This window comes from Panthera onca, chromosome C1 (assembly GCF_046562875.1).
Source record: "Panthera onca isolate mPanOnc1 chromosome C1, mPanOnc1 haplotype 2, whole genome shotgun sequence".
Taxonomy (NCBI): Eukaryota; Metazoa; Chordata; class Mammalia; order Carnivora; family Felidae; genus Panthera; species Panthera onca.
In genome coordinates, this window is record NC_138346.1 from 3,000,113 (window position 1) to 3,019,202 (window position 19,090).

The window sequence follows — 19,090 nt, forward strand, 5'->3', positions numbered from 1 at the left end:
CAAGTGGGAGACGTGAGAGCACAGTGAAGGACAAAACAGACGACGTGAGGGTGACTGATGAGCCCAGAGGCCCTCCGTCCTGCGTGCCCTTGCGACTGCCTGGCAGGTGACAAGGGGGCGGGGGCCCGAGGGCGCCCTGCTGGCAGCTCTGGCCCGGGGAGGGCAGCGTAGGTTTTGATCACACTGTGGTCTACAACGCCTGGACCCCTCCCCGGCTAACCGGGCACAGCCTCCGTGTCATTTACGGACTTCACGTTTTGAACCCTGTTTTCTTACCAGAAAGATCTCCTTGCTTGGTTGAAGAAGCCATCAATTCGGAACTCAGCTCTAAATATGGATTTAAAATTTTTTATAGTTCCAAAGCCATTTAAATGTCTTTTCTCTAGCTGAATTTTAAAAAAGTCCTTCCCTGGGGCGCCTGGGTGGCTCAGTCAGTTAAGCACCGACTTCAGCTCAGGTCATGAGCTCACGGTTTGTGAGTTCAAACCCCGCATCGGGCTCTGTGCAGACAGCTCGGACCCTGGAGCCTGGTTTGGATTCTGTGTCTCCCTCTCTGCTCCTCTCCCGCTAGCACTCTGTCTCTCACTGTCTTGCAAAAATAAATTAAAAAAAAAAAAAAAAGTTAAAAAAATGTCCTTCCCAATCTCCCTTTATGAAGACGCTCGTTAATGAAAAAAGGGAGTCTTGCAGGGTCTCACTTCTGCCTTACTGTAAGGCTTGTATAAACTATACTTATCAAAACACCTCTTAGAAAAATATAAAAGCTTTTTATTTATAAAGCGCATCGCAGGACAGCTAACCTCAGAGCCCAAGTGCAGGCCCCAGCTCGGCTCCGGAGCCGGACAGGAGTTCCGGCCTCTGCCGCTAGGGGGCCTCCGCGACTCCCGTTCTCACTTCCACCCTCTGCTGCGGACCGCGCGGAAGCCTGCTCGAAGGAGGCGGTGCTTGGCTCCTCGGAGGCGTGGCCACGGAGGCGAGGAGGCGAGCGGCTCTCTGCATCGCCGGCGTGGGTGGAAGATTCCGGAGCTGGGCTCAGAGTCCAGCTCTGAGCGGAATGTCTTCCCCATCGGCGGGAACCGCTGGGCACATGGTCTTGCTGTGCGCGGCCTCGTTTGAGCCGGATTCTTACGGAAGCTCGAGCGAACGGGTCACCCTCGGCCTGTGACCTTTGACATCTACCTGTTCATTCGGATGCGGGTCCCGGCCCTGCTGGCCCTGCTTTCGCTCTACGCCCTGACACTGCGCACGGACGGAAGATGCGTCTCAGCGAGGCGGGCGCAGCTTAGCGATCAAGTCCAAGTACGCTTCAGGGGACCTGTCAGCACGAATGCAATTCCAGGCCACCCCAGATCCTAACCCGCACTTCGTGCCACTGAATGACATCATCTTCACAGATTTCAGTCGTTACTATTTTTTTAAGTTGCTTACTGAAAAGAAAAATAAGCGTGAATACGGGAGCAGAAAGCTCAAATTTTAGTCCCGAATTAATTTTTCCAAAGCTTTACGCATTCTCTTCGAAGAGCTCAACTTTTAAATTAAAATTCCTGCAGTGTGACTTCAGTACTTCCTGGAAATGTCTCAGCCGAAGTAGAGGAAAACACTTAATGATCTCCTTTGTGTATTTTCTCAAAGTAATGAATAACCTGAGGACTGACTGTGCCTATGATAAGATACGGTCATAATCACATGCAGAGACTTTCTACAACTTCATGAATGATCCTGAAATTTCTGATAAGTGCTTACCTGGCTTATAAAACCTCAATTTACACAGAAGAGGTGTAGGTGTCATGATATGAATGAAAAGATAAATTTCCCTGAACTTTCTTCACCAGAAAAAGCAAAATACGCACATTTGAAAATAAAAAAACTCCCAAATGCTTATAAATGTTTTTTCCAGGTGCGAACTGAATTGCACAACCCATACGCTTCTAGCAAAAATATGTGATCGTTTTTAATGATTTATGTATAAAATAAAAATAAATTTTATGATACAATTTGATAAACTACTTCATACAAAATCTGACTCACATAAAATGTATGCAATTTTTTTGCAACACAAAAACTCTATTCAGATATACAAATTCATAAAAGGCAGACATCTTGAAGCAAAACAGTCCCTGTAGGGCTAAGTCGTTCAACTCAGTAGGAGAGAGAGAAGTGTACAAAGGACAGTTAACTCGCCGGCCGCCCGCCTCCCACAACATACTCAGCACAATCTGATCACACAATTTAACGGTGCGCTGTAGAAACGAGGAGATGGTCCGGGTGTGGAAACGGCGGAACTTAATCATCGGATGTCAAGCGTATTCAGCTTGGAAGATCACGTAACGACCTTAGAAAAGGACGTATTTTGGAAATGCCAGGAAGAAAACCTACCCATGCCACTCGTGCGAATCCTTAAAGAAGCAAAACTCCTCAGGCAATTCTAGCGTTTCAATGGCACTGCGTGGGTCACACAACAAATATCTAGAAATAACGGTATCGGGACCCAGAACCCAAGACCTGTGAGTATGTCTCTGACCGGGGGAAATCCTTTACATACAGAGTTAAGACTTTCGTAAGTGTTGACGATATCGTATGTGAAAAACTAAATATAAACCATGTTTTTAAAAAGCCTTGCTTTAAAAAACAATTTCCAAAAAAAAATGGTAACATCAAAAAAACGGGGTCAACTGGTGCATCCTTCGAAGTCTTCCTGCCTCCCAGGGACGCACGACTGAGCGCGGAAGAGGGAAGAGGCCGAAGCCGCGGGCGCAGGACAGCGAGGCCCCCCACCCGGGCTCACTGCTGCCTCCGTGGGGAGAACCCGGGGGCCAGACGCCCGCCAAGGACATACTGAAACCTCCTCAAATCTCTGAACTTTAAGGCTGTAAACACAAGCCAGAGGCAACAGGGACCCATGAGAAAATGACCTCGAGCAGCGCAGGCCGTGGGTAAGAGGTTTAAAAACCTCCCGCGTGCCTCCTAGAGATACAGGCTCAAATGACCCCTCTGCAAGGGGGGATGAACTCAAAGTCAACCTCGCTCATCTTGGGGCCCCGTTCTGCGTGTAAGTGCCGGTGCCCGACTTGAGGCCCGAGACCCGAAGACGAGGGACGCGGGTCTCCCTCGGCGCGCCAGCACCGCTCGCCTGCTGGAGGTTTCTGGCACGGAGCTGAGCACACAGGCCGCGGCCGAGACACGGAGAACACGCGTGCGGGGGTCCCCTCCACGGGCCACACGCCCGCGGGAGGAAGGTACGAGAACACGGCCCTGCCAGGAGGGAGCGTGCCTGCGCGTCGGTCGGAGGACACCGAAAACTTCATTTTTTTCGGGAAACTGAGCTTAGAGAGGAGCGAGGCTCTCTCTCCCTTTTTATTCTCGGCCCGAGGAGGACTGGCGGCTTCCGAGACGTCCGAGCGTTCACCTTCTGGAACTCAGAGTGATGCTGCACACCATTTTCTGGATCTTCTCGTCGTTCCGCAGGATGTTGGCCTTCACGGCGCAGATCTTGTCCTGCTGGTCTCTGATCAGCTGCTCCAGCTCTGCCAGCTCGGCTTTCAGGGGCTCCACGGCACAGTCCGTGATGCTGGCGGGAAACAACACAGGGGCTCGTGAGGACCACGCGGCCCCGCGGACGCGCGCTTCTTGACCAAAACGACGCAAGAAGACAAACGGAGGTTATTCACGGCATCCAGAGAAAAGGGCTAGGAGTACGAACACGCTCGGGTGATGACACGGAGGGACGAAAGCCTCACGCCTGGGAACGACGGGGGTCACAGCCTCACCGCGACCCGAAGTGGAGTCAAACGTGAAATTATACACAGGAGCCTAATGTGTCTGAAGTCCTTACGTGACGTATGCTGCAGAGAGCCCTGGGGACGGCGCGGCCACCAAGACCGCCGCCCCGGGCAGCCCTCCGCCTCCCTCACCTTCCTCCAGGGGGAGGCTCACCCAGCTGCAAGGGCTTCCCCCCAGACACCCTCCCTCCGGACTCCCTTGCCCAAGGCATGAGGCCTTTCAGTGCTGGGTTACATGCCCGGAAAAATCTAGAACATACTTGGGAAGGCAGAGGTCAGATCAGCCTCTCCCTTTAGTTTTTTTTAAGCATATCAATACAGAATAAATACAAAAAGAGTGATGGTGTCCAACCACCCTGCCATAAAGCAACATCAGTTTTGCGAAGGAAGAACCATCTGGGTGCTACTTTTTAGTATGTTAAACGAAACGTAAGACGTGCTAACAAGTAACCACGCTGGACCCGGCACCAAAAAGTTCTCGGTGATTTCCTAACTCCTGTCGTGCTGGAATTTTAAATCTTAAGGAAATTTTTAAGAATAAGCACACTAATAAAAGAGTATAGCTTCGTTATAACACAGCTTATTATATGGGCTTAGAGATATATCACTGAGTCCAATCAGATACTTTTCTGAAAAAAAAACAAACAAACAAAAAAAAAAAAAAAACATTAACAATTGATATAGTTTCATGCTGGGATGATTATAAATACAGACTGTCAAACATTTCCCCAAGATAAATCTCTCTTTAGTGGTTCCATTTCCTTCACGGTGGCAATTTCAAAATGGGTTCACCTGCATTTATTTCTTCTGGAGTAAAAAGTGAAAACACTGTCAAACTACAAACAGTTACAAAATTGGGGGGATTGTGGCAAGACACATAAAAAAATAATACCCCTACTGCACAGTTCCCCATAGTTTTTACTGCCTACGTCTAATCACGTGCGAAAGGTAACTCCAAATCTTTCCTACTTGTTACAAAGTGCATGTTGCGGTATGAATGCAGAAGATGCTGCTTTTGGGGAGGGTGGTGGTTTCCTGGGAGATGTCCCCCCGGCCCTGGGCAGATGTGGGGCCCCCCTCCCCAGCCCCATGCCCCCACTGACCGCTGTTCCTCCTGCAGGGGAGATGTCCCCCAGGCCCTGGGCAGAGGTGAAGGCTCCCCATCCCCCCCGGGGCCCTGGGCAGATGTGGGGGCCCCTCGCCCCCCTCGCCCCTGCCGACCTCTGTTCCTCCCGCAGGGCCTCGGCGTGCTGCTTGTTCTCACTGTGCCACAGCTGCAGCTCGTTCTGCATGGCGTCCACGTCCTCCTGGATGTAGTCCATGATCTTCCCCAGGGGAAGCGCGCTCTTGCACAGGGTCTGGATGGACACACGCAGCTTCTCTATCTCCTTGGAAACGATGTCCTTCTCCTTCTTCCACGCTGACTCAGAGACAAGCAATTTCTCCTGTGGTCAGTGGGGGAAACAGGAAGAGAAGGAAACATCCTCATTTCTGCGGGCCTGCCGAGGGCGGAAAGACACGGGAGTGGGGACAGCACTGGCTCGGGACCCACTGTCCCTCCTGTGAACGTGACACTTGGGCCAGCCGCAGCCCCGAGCCGTGGGAGCAGGTACACTGTGCCCACCGGGGGTCCGTGCCTTCCCTTCTCAAGGGTAGAGGGGTCTTGACCCGGAAGGCTGTCTGAAGGGCAAATTTCTATCAAGTAAGATTTATTCCCCAACTGACCAGAAACTTACTGTAGTTACTGTTACCAAGGCTTAGGGACACTGATGATTTTCCCAGACAGACTGGCAGAAAAGGGATCTGACCCTGCACCTCACTCCTTGAACGGACCTCTTTTCCATCTCAAATGACACCGCAACCCAGCTCGCCAGGCGAAAGGAGGAAGGGAACCCTCCAGAGAGGAGGAAACATGGCAACGTGGAAGGGAAGGAGAGGAAGTCTGCAAGCAGGGCATGGCCAGCAGCACCAAGCCAAGCAGAGGGTCAGCTGGAGAGGGCTGGACTGAGCTGGCTGGTACAGAGGTCAAGGAGCCTGGGGCCTCGGTGGGAATCACTGGTGCAGAGGGTAGGGGGGAGGTCTCACACAGTAGCAGGCAAAGGAGGGAAGGAGACAGAGGCAACTGGAAAACTTCATTCAGTTTTGGCCAGGAGTTGCTGGGCTCTTTGGCAACCAACGTTTACAATTCTCTTCATATGAGCTTTTATCACAGACATCTCTGAATTTCAGAAATTGATGTAAGTGACAAGAACCAATGAATAGTTTGGCTTCTTGGAAAACCGTTCCCAAGATAATGGATACTGTTTAGGAAGCCCTCCCTGGATGTTCCCGCTCCACAAGGCTGGCTAAGGTGTCACTGCTTTACTGACTTAGAGTATGAGTCAAATGCTGTTAATTAAATTATAACTAATTAACTTGTTTTTTATCATATAACCATTTGTGTTACTTCTAATGCCAGTTTCAGACTGTAGGATCCAGGAGGGTAGGAGCCCTGTGTCTGCATCCACTGTGGCCCATATAGGTTCTCCTTAAATATCTGTCAAAGTAACAAATGAAGTGACCAAATAGTCTGCCTCTCAAGATTCTGGCTCTACTACCTACTGAACTTGGACAAGCACGTGGAAAGTCTTAACATAATGCCTGGCACACAGAAAATGTTAAATAAACGTGAGTAGAAACAAAAGGTAAAACTCATAGAACTAGTAAGAGTTAGGCAAGGCTGCAGGATATAAGATAAATATACAAAAATAAATTATATGCCTATATATTGTCATCACATGAACACTGAAATTAAAAATACAGTGTCATTTACAATCGTATACGTAAACAAAAGAGAAAAGTATCTAGGTGTAAATCTAACAAAATATGTGTGGAACTTGCATACGAAAATTACATAACGTGGATGAAAGAAATCAAAACAGATCTAAATAAATGGGGAGACATACCATGTTCCTCAACTGCAAGATTCAAACATCGTGAAGATGTCAATTCTCCCCAAATTGATATACAAGTTTAATAAAATTCCTATCAAAATCCAAACTAAATTTTTTGGAGACACAGAAAAGACTGTCCTGAAATTTATCCAGAAAACAAAGGATCTAGAATAGCTAAAATATTTTTTAAAAAAGAAATAAAGAGGGAGCAATCAGTCTATTTAATTTCAGGACTTATTATGTAGCTACAGCAATCAAGACTGTGTGGTATTGGCAGGATAGACACATAGACCAATGGAACAGAATGAAGAATCTAGAAATAGACCCTCAACCAAGTATGCCCATCTGGTTTTTGACAAGAGTGCAGAAGCAATTCAATGAAAGAAATAGAGCCTTTCAACGTGTGGCACTGGATAACTGGATATCCAGAGGGGAAAAAGGAACCTTGACCTAAGTCTCATTTCTTGTACAAAAATTAACTCAAAGTGGGCAATGGACTTACATATAGAACGTACAAGTACAAAACTTTTAGGAGAAAACCTTTGGAATTTACGGCCAAAGAGTTCTCCCACTTGACCCCAAAAGCATGACTCATTAAAGGAAGAGGTGACAAAGCCGACTCTGTCACAGTCAAAAACTTTTGAAGACCCTGTCGAGAGGCTGAAAGACAAGTTGGAGAGAGAACATACTTCCAAACCGTGTATCTGACAAAGGACTAGTATCTAAAAAATATAAACTCTCGAAACTCAGTAGTAAAAAAGCAAACAGGAAATCCAATTAGAAATGAGAAAAGACACAGACAGACATTTCACCAAAGAGGATACACGGATGGCCAATAAGCTCATGAAAAGATGTTCAAAATCATTACTTATCAGGGAAATTCAAACTGAAGCCACAATGTGGTATCACCCTACACCTACCAGGGTAGCTTTAAAAAAAAGGAGTGACGATACCAAAGGCCGGTGAGGATGCAGAGAAACTTGATTACTTGGACATGGCTGGTAGGAATGTAAACTGTACAGGTTTTGCAAACAGGTTTTGGAAAACAGTTGGGCAGTTTCTTGAAAAACTAACATGCAACCAGCAGACGACCTAGCAACCGTACTCCTGGACACTTATTCCAGAGGAACGAAAAGTTACGTTCACACAAAGTCTGTACGTGAATGTTTACAGCAGCTTTATTCTCAGAGTAGCCAAAAATTAGAAACAACCCAGATGCCCTTCAACAAGTGAGCAGTTAAAGAAACGGCGCTACACTCACACGTGGGACAACACTCAGCAATAAAAAGGAACGAACCGCTGATTCACACAGCCACCTGGATGGTTCTCCAGACAGTTATGCTGCATGCAAGCGGCCAATCTCCAAAGACTACACGCTCTCTGACTGCATTCACAGAACATTCTTGAAATGACAACATTGTGAAAGTGGAGAACAGGTGGTGGTTGCCACGGGCTGAGGAGGGGGTGAGGTGGGAGGGGAAGGAATAGGCGTGGCTGTAAAAGGGCAACAGGAAGGACCCTTGTGGTGATGGAACCGTTCCGTATCTTGACTGCATCAAGGTCAATATCCTGGTGTGATATTGAACATGGCTTTGCACGACATATCGGTGGGGAAAACGGAGTATACGGGAAGTCTCCAAAGGCCGGTGAGGATGCGGCAAAACTCGATTACTTGGACGTGGCTGGTGGGAATGTCAAATGTACGTTATTTCTTGCAACTGCACGCTGAGTCTACAGTTATGTAAAAATAAGCTTCGCTGACGAAAAAAGTTAGTGGCCACACAAATGCCTTTCAAGTAAAATGCTAAATGACTAAAATGAACTCAAGACAATAAAAAACTACTTCTCAAGGGAAAAAAAAAAAAAATGTTGTCTTTATTACATCCAGATTAGTAAAACTCTTAGTTGAGCAATTTAAAATTCTACTAAAACCCATTCATAACGCTTAGTAAATAATTCCCACGTACTTGGCATTGCGTTGAGTCTGATACAAAACTGTTCAGGGTGCAGAGCTTAGCATGGCTAATATGTGTAAATGTGCGATAAAACAGGTGAGTTGCAAGGGAGACAAAGACACTAAGGGGTTATCTGGCCAAGCTCCCTATTTTGGGTCACCGTGTCAAACTCCCTCATAGCTCTGAATCACAGCGCCAAGCAGAATTGGGAACACTAATCTTACGTTTATAACTTTATTTTTAAGGGGTTAAGAATTCAAAACAAAATGCATTTGGGCTGGGATTATGAGTCGGGAGAAACTTTTATCGTTGCTGCAAACACGCTGTGGCAAAACATCAAAATTCTGGCATTAAAACAAAAAAAAACAACAAACAACTTCCATCTAAACGAACATGGCAGGGTGGGGTGGATAAGCCAGTGATTATTTGCTTTAAAAGCACACCCCTCTGACGACAGACTGATTTATATACAGCCCGTATAGCTGTGTCAGCAAACTTCCAGACAAACGTAACCATTATAAACCCTTGTTTTATAGACTTTTAATACGTATAGTGAAATATGAGAATCTAGCACCGTATCCACCACCCAGGAATCAGTCACACGAGCCACGCTTAATTTCTGGAAACACAAGAGCAAGATACAGTGAAACTCCACCATTATACGTCCACTACCGAAACGACGGGGAACACAGGGAGCCTTTGGGGAAACGCGCGGGCCAGCGGTCGGAACACGTGCTCTGCACGTACGAAGCCTCGCCACCTCCTCACTTTATGGCCCCGGGAGCCTCGCTTGACCTGCCTGTAGCTCAATGTCCTCACCATAAAATGGAAATAATAATATTTACCTTGTAGGTAAGATTAAATGGGATCATATAAAATAGGCAGCCCGGAGCCTCGCACGTAGTAAACCTTCAATGGGCGTTAACCGTTGCCATAAATTTCTCGGACAGAAAGAACGGAAGCACGAGCCCCTGCGGGACGAGGCCCGCGTGCTCTGCCTCCAGTGCGGCGACGTGGCCCTTCTCTCTCGGGCGGACTCGTCAGCTACACAAGACTCGAAGTCGGGCCTGCTCCGAGCACTCCGGCACGTACCGGAAAACACGTGCGGGTGGAGCGGCGGCACCAACTGACCAGCTTCAGAGAGACAGGATCGTTCATGGAGAATACACCCTCCTCCCTGACACGGTCCCGTCCCCAGCTCTACTTTGTAAACATGTAAATGCCCCGCTGTCACGAAATCAGATCTCGAAACTCTTTGCCGGGAGAGCACATCTCCGGGCCACACTTTTCCGTGGCACTCCGGCCACGGCCTCGCTCTCCACGGGCGACGCGCACGGAGGTGGCAGCGGCGGGTCTCGCGGGGACACAGACCCACCGGCCTGTGGCCTCCGGCTCCTTGTGCAGGCTGCACACTGTTTACTCAGCTGCTTCTCCGGCAGGAAGGGCCTCTGACAAAGCGTTTCGGCGTCTGGCTGCCCCCTTCACACATGTGCTTCGGAAAGCGTGAGTTCCCAAGACTATCCAGGTGAACGGCTACTTGCTTCTGGGACTTCATACGATTTGCATTTACCGCACGCACACTTGTCCCCAGAAATGTAAGCGTTTGTGCTTATGGTGACTTTTTAAGTTTATGGTGATTTATTCTAAGTCAAATAAATAAGAACCACTGACGTGAAAGATTTGTTCCTTTAAATTTCAATCGCGATGCTTCACCAGAAGAAAATGCTGTTTTTAAAAGAATGCCTTAGAAGCCTGACCCTTAGGCACCGCCAGAAGTGTCTCAGGAGCAGGATTTAGGGTGCAACACGAGGGCTGTGGCATGTGCACACTGCCTTCCACTCTGTCTCTGGATCCGAGGGGTCACGAACGCTGCCGGGCAGAGCTCTACCCTACATTAAGCAAACCCAATAAACAAAGGCCTGAGTAATGTCGGGTGGGGAGAGGGAATAATAAATCAAAGAGTGTGAGTATTTGCTTTAAATAATATACTCTCCCATGACCTCAGGAACTGATTTATGTACAACCTGCCAAAAGTTCATTTTCTTCGTAAGCTGAGAGTGCCTGCATCCGAGTTACAAGAGAAAGGCAGAGATCGACAGAGTAACTATTCAGAGTGTCCTGTTCATCCAGAGATATTCTACCGCCAAGCTTCTCTGTCAACCAAACATGTGTCCCTAGCGTGGGTCAAACCCGATCCCTTGAACGCACAGTAAAATAAAACAGTCTGCCATCAAATGCTTTAACCTTTTTGCACACATACAAAAAAGCGCATAAAACATACATGGTACAACAAAATGCTAAAGTGACTCCAGCAGCCTTCGCCTGGGTCAAGAAAACCAACCTTCCCAGGGTCCCCAAAGCCCAAGGCTACGACCACACCGCCCTCCACGTGGTCCACTACTGGGGTCTGTGTGCACCTGCGTGTTTCCCTGTGTGCCTGTCTCCCTCGTAGGGTGCAGACAGAACCACACAGTACATTTCCACACGTGTCTGCCTCTTCTGCTCAGCGTTGTATTTAAGAATCAACCATGTAGCTACAAGCACCTGTATACTGTTCATTTGCATTGCTGAACGGTAGGTATTTCATCACACAAATATACCACGATTTTATTCACCCACTCTACTGCTGATGGACATTTGGGTTGTTTTTGGTCTGGGGCTCTGACAATAACTATTTAGGAAAAGTGATTACTCTGAACAGCTAAGTAATGAGTCGCTACAACTGTTAGACCACTGTGGACAATCTTATATATGTCCCAATACACACGTGCACAGGAGTCTCTGGGATGTGCAATGACCAAGGGCATTGCTGGGCCAAAGGGTGTGTAGGTCTTCACCTTCGTGACATAATGTCAAAGAGTTTTCCATTTAATGGTTGTACCAACTGACAGCAAACATTTTTCATGAACCGGCATTTTGTTTCTGTGCATATAAAGGAACATCAACTCCTATGGCATTTCCACAATCTGACAGCTGCGGGTAATATCTACTCAATTATTTCACGGGCAGCGGAGAGAAAACCACCGGCACGTCAGGAAGATGCTGTTAAGAGAAACCTTCCAGGAGAAGCCGCGTGCCCAGACAGGGCCACACAGCCACGAGGGTGATGACCCGCCTCTGCCACTTAACGGTCTAACAACCTCAGACACAATAACTCTGTGACTCTGTTTCCAGGCCTAGGAAACGGGGATGGCGCTTATCTAATAAATTACGGTCAAGTTAAATGACGCGATGTCTGTAGTTCCTTAGTCGTAACAAGTACTCTAGAAACGGCAGCTGTTGTTCTAGTGGTCTCTGACTGAGAACTGGTTGGTAAACTTCCACGGGAGGAAAACGCACGCCACAGCATACCTCGTAGCACCCGGCACAGAACCAGAACTCACTACACGTTAGCTCCTTTCACAGACACTGGCAGCCGTGGACGGCAGGGGGCGGGGGAGGAACCGTCGTGGAAGTCTGTGGAAAGTACGAGTGAGGAGGCTCGGCCTGAGGCCCAGCGGGGTCACCACAGCGGCTGCAGGTTAGGGCACAGAAGAGACGGCTCTTCAGATTGGCCTTTCTGACTTCCTTGAAAATTGGAAATAGTTTTAAAGCCATCTTTTATCCCACAGGGAACCGATTGACTGACAAAGCCAGCAGGCAACAGGGAAATGCAGAGCTCCAGTTCTCAGCCCCGACAATCTCTCCTCTGCTTAAAGTAACCAGAGTCATACTGGCCTAAAACTGGTCCTTTCAAACATTTTTATGAAAAGCTATTCTCACATATTTACTCTCAGATGAACCTGAGAACATTCTTTGCCAAGCTCCAGAACATCCACTGAATACTTACTGTAATTCCATTAAATTTATACAGTAAGCCGAGGCAAATAACATCCCTATCGTATTGATTTTCCCACCCAGAAACACTCTCTTGACTTTTTCCAGGCCCTTTGCATCTCTTGGTAAAATTCTGCGGCTTCTCAAAATAGTTACTGTAAACTTCTTGTTAAATGCATGGCTTGGTAAGTTACATTTTTGTTCCCAGTTCTGAAGAGGAACTTCAGGCACATTATTTTCAATGGGTTATTGCTGACTTGCAGGAAAAACATGAACTTGGGATATTTATTTTGTCACTGGCCATCCTATGCACTTTTTCTCTAATAGTTAACCTTTTGGGGATCAATTTCCTTGGCAGACTGCTGTCATTTCAATTAATGATGACCCCGTCTCCCCCCGTTAAAGAACTCCACGCCTCGCCTCTTTCTGTGCTGGCTAGAGCCCCCAGAATAGTCGGACAGGGTTGTGTTTCGCAGCCCTGTTCCCGAGTCTGGTGGGAACACACACAGTCGCTCGCTGCCACGTAGGGTGCTGATGGGGACACGCGCTCTCCTACGGAGGCACCTTCCCATTCCCAGGTGACTGCACACTCTAGTTGCAAAGGATGCTGAAGTTTATAAGCGCCATGTCTTCTTAAGAGGCAACACACAGGGGCGCCTGGGTGGCGCAGTCGGTTAAGCGTCCGACTTCAGCCAGGTCACGATCTCGCGGTCTGTGAGTTCGAGCCCCGCGTCAGGCTCTGGGCTGATGGCTCGGAGCCTGGAGCCTGTTTCCGATTCTGTGTCTCCCTCTCTCTCTGCCCCTCCCCCGTTCATGCTCTGTCTCTCTCTGTCCCAAAAATAAATAAAAAACGTTGAAAAAAAATTAAAAAAAAAAAAAAAAAAAAAAAAAAAGAGGCAACACACTCACGGGGCGCCTGGATGGCTCAGTCGGTTGAGCGTCCAACTTCAGCTCAGGTCATGATCTCATGGTTTATGGGTTGGAGCCCTACGTCAGCTCTGTGCTGACAGCTCAGAGTCTGGAGCCTGCTTCGGATTCTGTGTCTCCCTCTCTCTCTGCCCCTCCCCTGCTCACAGTGTCTCTCTCTCTCTCTCTCTCAAAAATAAACATTAAAAGAAGATTAAAAAAAAAAAAAAAAGAGAGAGAGAGAGAGAAATAACACACTTACTAGTGACTTTTTTTGGTTCAAGAATAGTTTCTTGGGAGGTAAGCCATGGTCAAAGGGTGCTGCAACCACTGACCTCCACCTGGTTTTAGCTGAAAGGCTGCCTCTTCCCTGGATGTGGCGGCAGAGATGAAAAGGAAATGCTATTCATGGAAACAGAACTATATTTATCTGATAGAGGTGGATCTTCAGTCCTAGAACATATTCTAGCTCACTCTTAATTATATAAAATACATGATTTAGGAACAAAATATTAGTTCCTAACCATGATTTCTAGGGTTCTGTAATTCTGTTAAAATATCCCAAGGAGACTCTGGCCAGAATGGAAAGGCTGGAGCCGAAGTAGGAAACAACTAGAAAACAACAAAACATCGGATGCAGCTGTTTCCAGCCCACATCTGACTGAGAGCCCGAAGACGGACGGGGGCCAGCCCGCCCTCACCCTCGCTCGCTGTGTGGGGACAATCTCCCGGCTCTGGCTCAGAGCGTGAGGGTGTCGGTGAGCCGAGGAGGCAGAGAGCCCTCCGTGAGGCAGCAGACGGGGAGGGCCAGCCTCCAGGAGGGGCCGGGAACCGTCTTAGACAATTACCCATGGACGAAGAGAGCCTGTGTGGAAACCCCGGTTTCCAGAGAAGTTCCAGCACACCGATGGAGGAAAAAACAAACAAAAAACAAAATCCACACACACACACACACGAGTTTGGAAGCATTGAGAAGGGTAAGAGGAACGGTCTGACTCTACCCCCATCACCTCTCCAAGGGGGCAGGGTGGAGGGCCAGGAGAGACCTCAGCTCATGATCTCTCCCATGGGGGAAAGTGACAGGGTGACAGGGGGTGAGGGAGCACCTGGCCTCCTCAGCCATGCAGGACGCTGCCGAAGAGGCCCAACATCTCTCTCACCCTCGCCAGACCACTGCATCTTGAGCCGTATGACTAGGGAGTCGTATGCAGGGAGCAGCTGGGAGAAGGCAGACAGGACTCTCGCAGGGCATCAGAGGGACCCAGGTCCTACTGCACTGCAGACCCCACCAGAAAATCCACCCTGCCCGTGGATCCCCACCCCCACGGGCCCACACCCACACACCCCCACCCTGCTGCTGGCTCCCTGTGTGCACTCCTGATGGCAACACAAGCAAGCTTTGACAGCCAGCCAGGGAGAACTGCAAAGCCAGTGCGAATCTGCGGGCCAGGGAGCGGCCACAAACAACAGCTGTAGTCGGCCCCTGGGGAAGCAAAAGGGAGCTGTCAGCGCCTGCCCGCCTGCCCTGGGGCACTGCAGCGTGGAGAGAAGGCACAGAAACTCAAGAATTCTGCCCCAAGAGGGAGCAAGAGACACAGGGCAGGTGGGTCCACACCAGGTCTGAAAAAGCATCTGAATCCCCAGCAGGGCTGACAGAGGTTACGTGTCTCCTGAAGTCGGTGAGGCAAGATGAAAGCGATCACTGCTACCTCAAGGGGAACACAGCAACACAGGACTCCGTGGAACATGACAGGGAAACATCGACACCACCACGTATCCCCGTAACTGTTCGGTAACTGACCCCAAAACGGGGAGATCTGCGATCTACCTGGTGAGGAATTCAGAACGGGTCTTTTAAGGGAGCTCAGTGAGCTACAAGAAGACACAGAAAGACAGTTCAATCAATCAGGAAGATTATACATGAAAAGAATGAGTGGTTTAACAGAGAGAGAGAAATCATAAAAAAGAACCGCACGGAAATTCTGGAGCGGAAGATCCTATGAACAAAATGAAAACAACACGACGGAGATTGCACCAACGTCATGATGCATCAGGAGGAAAGAATGTGTGAATTACAGGACAGACCTCTGAGGACAACAGAACAGGACAAAAAGAGTGAAGGGGGTAAAGAAAGGCCACGTGATCGTGGGATACCATCAAATGAGGCAATCTGAGCATTACTGGAGCCCAGAAGGAGGAGGGGGAAGGAGGGGCAGAAGGCTTCTTCAAGGAAACAATGGCTGAAACGTCCCAAGTCTGGAGAGAGGTCTGGGTATTCCAAGTTCACGAAGCTCACGAGGTTCACCAAACAAACTCACCTTCAGGAGATCCTCTCCAGACACCTTATAACAGAACAGGACCACACACAAAGAGGGAATCTTCAAGGCAGCAAGAGAAGAGCTTGCACCTCACAAGGAACCCCATAAGGCCGCAGATTTCCGGCCAGGAGGGTGCAAGAGGATACGTTTAGAGGCCGAGAGACACCAAGTGCCCATGAGAACACGACCCCACAGAGCTGTCCTTCAGAAATGAAGGCGAGGAGACAAACACATTCCCAGACAGAGAGGAGGAGATTGCCAGCAGCAGGCCCGCCTCACAGGAAATCCCGAGAAGAGTCACCAAGCCGCAGTGAAAGGCGCAGATGAGAACGTGAGCGGGGCCGAGGAAACACTGGCGGAGATGAGCAGCCAGACTCAGGCCCCTCACGCTGCCGGGAGGAGGGGTGTCAGCCACTTAACTCTGCATAAAGGTGAAAGAACAGAGTACTAAAAATACAGTCATAACCATTTGTTAATGAACACACAATATAAAGAGCTGAGCTGTGACACTGAAAACATAAAAAGGGGGAAGTCAAAGGGTTTTAAAAAGAGTTTTTGTGTGCTTTTGAAGTTAGCTTATGACCAGTGCAAAGTAGAACCTTACCTATAAGATGTTTTATGGAAGCTTTGTGGTAACCACGAAGTAAAGACCTGCAGCGGATTCCCAAAACACAGAGAGAATGGAATCAGAGCATACCATGTGTGAAACCGTTAATTCACAACAGACATCGCAAGAGAAGAACAGAACAAGAGAACTACAAAACAGTCGGGAAGTAAGATGGCATTAGTACATCCTTACCTATCAGCAATTACTCTAAATATAAGTGGGTTAGATTCTCCAATCAAAAGGCATAGAGTTGCCGGACGGATTAAAAAAACGAGACCCAGCCATAGGCTTCCGACAAGACGCACTGTAGCTTTAGGGACACACGAATTGGCTCAAAAGGATGGAAAAAGATCCTCTACAAATGGAAACCAAAAGAGAGGAGAGGCCACATGTATTACAGCGGACAAAACAGACTTTCAGCCAAAACCTGTGACGAGAGACAAAGAAGGTCATGTCACTACTTGCTGAGGAGGGCCAGCTCGTCCAGAGGACATGAACACTGTAAACACACATGCACCCCAGGTCAGAGCACCCACGCGCCACGCAAATGCCGACCAGGGGAGGAAGATCGCTTCTGGACCCCAGCTGTTTAGCCCCAGAAGCTCCATGCACACAGCCCCGAAAGACACCCGGCACCATCTTGCGTGCCGTCTGTGGCGAGAAAACCGGTGGCATTTTGTGAACAGGACGGCGGGCTCCAGGAGAACCCTCGGAAAACCAAACCAGAGGAGCAGACTTAACAGACTGGGAAGAACTGAGATCATCGCAGAAGTCGCTCCCAGGAAGGTCCTTGCGGACCTTTCCTGCCGCCGCACTAGCGTTTACGCACCCCCCCACACATGTGCACGCAATCGAAGTCACGGACACGCGTCTCTCCCACGTTCATCCCACCACACGCTCCCCTGGTCTCTTTACGCCTGTGTGTTACGTAGGTTTCGGGGCTCAGAGATCGCCAGGTGTGTGTAGGCCTCTCACAGCAGTGCTACCTGGAGGGCAGAGCGCCACGAGATCAGCCAATGTGCTCAGGGAGGGATGGGCTCATCCCTGGTGCTCACACAGCAACCTGGGCACATGGGGCATCCAGGGATCCGTCCAGGTCCCCATCCACTCATGGGAGCAAAGGGAAGATGTATAACTGGCCCACACCCAGGCCACCGGGCAAGGGCAGCGGGGCACGCTTTCTATTGGTTAGGAAGAAGCTTCAATATCAGCCTCACCTCCATAGCTTCCCGCTCAAATGAGCCAGATCCAGTTACCGCCACCACCCAGGGACCCAGGCAGGGACAGGCTCTGTCCTCTCCTAGCATTAAGACTTCTGGGGGGGGTCTTTGGAGGGGTTGAGGTGATTAGCCTTGTGCACAGGAACCAGAGGCCGGCATAGGCAGCTTCCCACCTTGTTCCTCCAGGGCCCGGCACCATCTGGACCAGAAGCCGCCGTAGAACTTCTGGTCCCTGGCTGTGCATTAGAATCACCTGGGGAACTTTGTAAGCTACCGATGCCAGGACCGTGCCCAAAGATTGATCTAACGGGTCTGAGGAGGGGCCCTGGCACCAGTATTTAATAATATGGTCCTAATGCACCAATGGCTCTAAGCAGACGTACCTGTAAGTACCTTTCAAAGGACGTAAGATTCCAAGTTCACTTGCTTTACATTTTACAATCACTTTCCATGCTACAGGCAGGGGCCACAAAAAATCTAAGTTTAAAAATACACTTTAGGGGCGTCTGGGGGCTCAGTCAGTTAAGTGTCCAACTTCAGCTCAGGTCATGACCTCACAGTTCGTGAGTTCAAGCCTTGCATTGGGTTCTCTGCTGTCAGCACAGAGCCTGTTCTGAATCCTCTGTCCCACCCCTCTCTCTCTGCCACTCCCTTGCTCGCACTCTCTCTCTCAAAAATAAATAAACTTAAAAAAAATACACTTTAGTGTTTATTTATTTTTGTGAGAGAGAGAGCTCACGTGAGTCAGGGACTGGGGGAAGGGGGAAGGGGGAAGGAGGAGGAGGAGGAGGAGGAGGAGGAGGAGGAGGAGGAGGAGGAGGAGGAGGAGAGAGAGAGAGAGAGAGAGAGACAGAGACAGAGACACCCAACCAGGCTTAGAGACCGATATGGGCCTTGAACTCACAAACTGTGAGACCATGACCTGAGCCAAAATCAAGAGTCGGATGCTTAACTGACTGAGCCACCCAGGTGTCCCTAAAAATACACTTTAAAAGTATTTTTCCCAGAGTGCCTGGGTGGCTCAGTCAAACATCTGACTTCAGCTCAGGTCATGATCTCATGGGTCTGTGAGTTCGAGCCCCACGTCGGGCTCTGTGCCGACAGCTCAGAGCCTGGAACCTGCCTCGGATTCTGTGTCTCCCTCTTTCTCTCTGCCCCTCCCCCACTCACGCTCTCCCTGTCTCTCAAAAACAAATAAACATTAAAAAAAATTTTTTTTAAGTATTTTTCCCTTTTTCCTATCATCTCTGGAAATGACCACCAAGATTATTAAATTATTTTGCTTTTTATTTCCATCCCTTTATTAACTAATTGGATTTGCTATTTTAGATTTCATCATTTTTTGCCAGGCCTACTGCGATAATCTTTCTTACAGTTCTGGTTCCAGTTCTGCTTTTACATATTTAGCCTCCTAAATTCTGACTGTATTTCCTAGCCCCGAAGTACCAGATCGAATTCACCATCCATCATACCCGGCAGTCTCCGGGCAACGTGAAGGCCACGCGTGTCAACGGTCGGCACGTGAACTGGCAAAGAAACGAGAAGTCAGGCTATCC

At 48.9% G+C, this 19,090-nt stretch overlaps 1 protein-coding gene across 6 annotated transcripts in view; it reads right to left on the minus strand.

Moving 5' to 3' along the window:
• Positions 1–747: 747 nt before the first annotated feature.
• IFT54 (intraflagellar transport 54) overlaps positions 748–19,090 on the minus strand; it is a 63,202-nt gene continuing 44,859 nt past the window's right edge. For 5 of the 6 annotated variants that reach the window (XM_060624307.3, XM_060624306.3, XM_060624309.3 and 2 more), the window contains 2 exons: positions 5,001–5,224; positions 748–3,568 (listed from right to left, as the gene is read on the minus strand). In XM_060624307.3, coding sequence (XP_060480290.3) covers positions 3,403–3,568; positions 5,001–5,224 — 390 coding nt within the window. In that variant the 3' untranslated portion in view covers positions 748–3,402. Of the gene's footprint in view, positions 3,569–5,000; positions 5,225–7,959; positions 8,395–19,090 lie in introns of those variants that run through there. The other variant, XM_060624308.3, reaches the window with a different exon arrangement.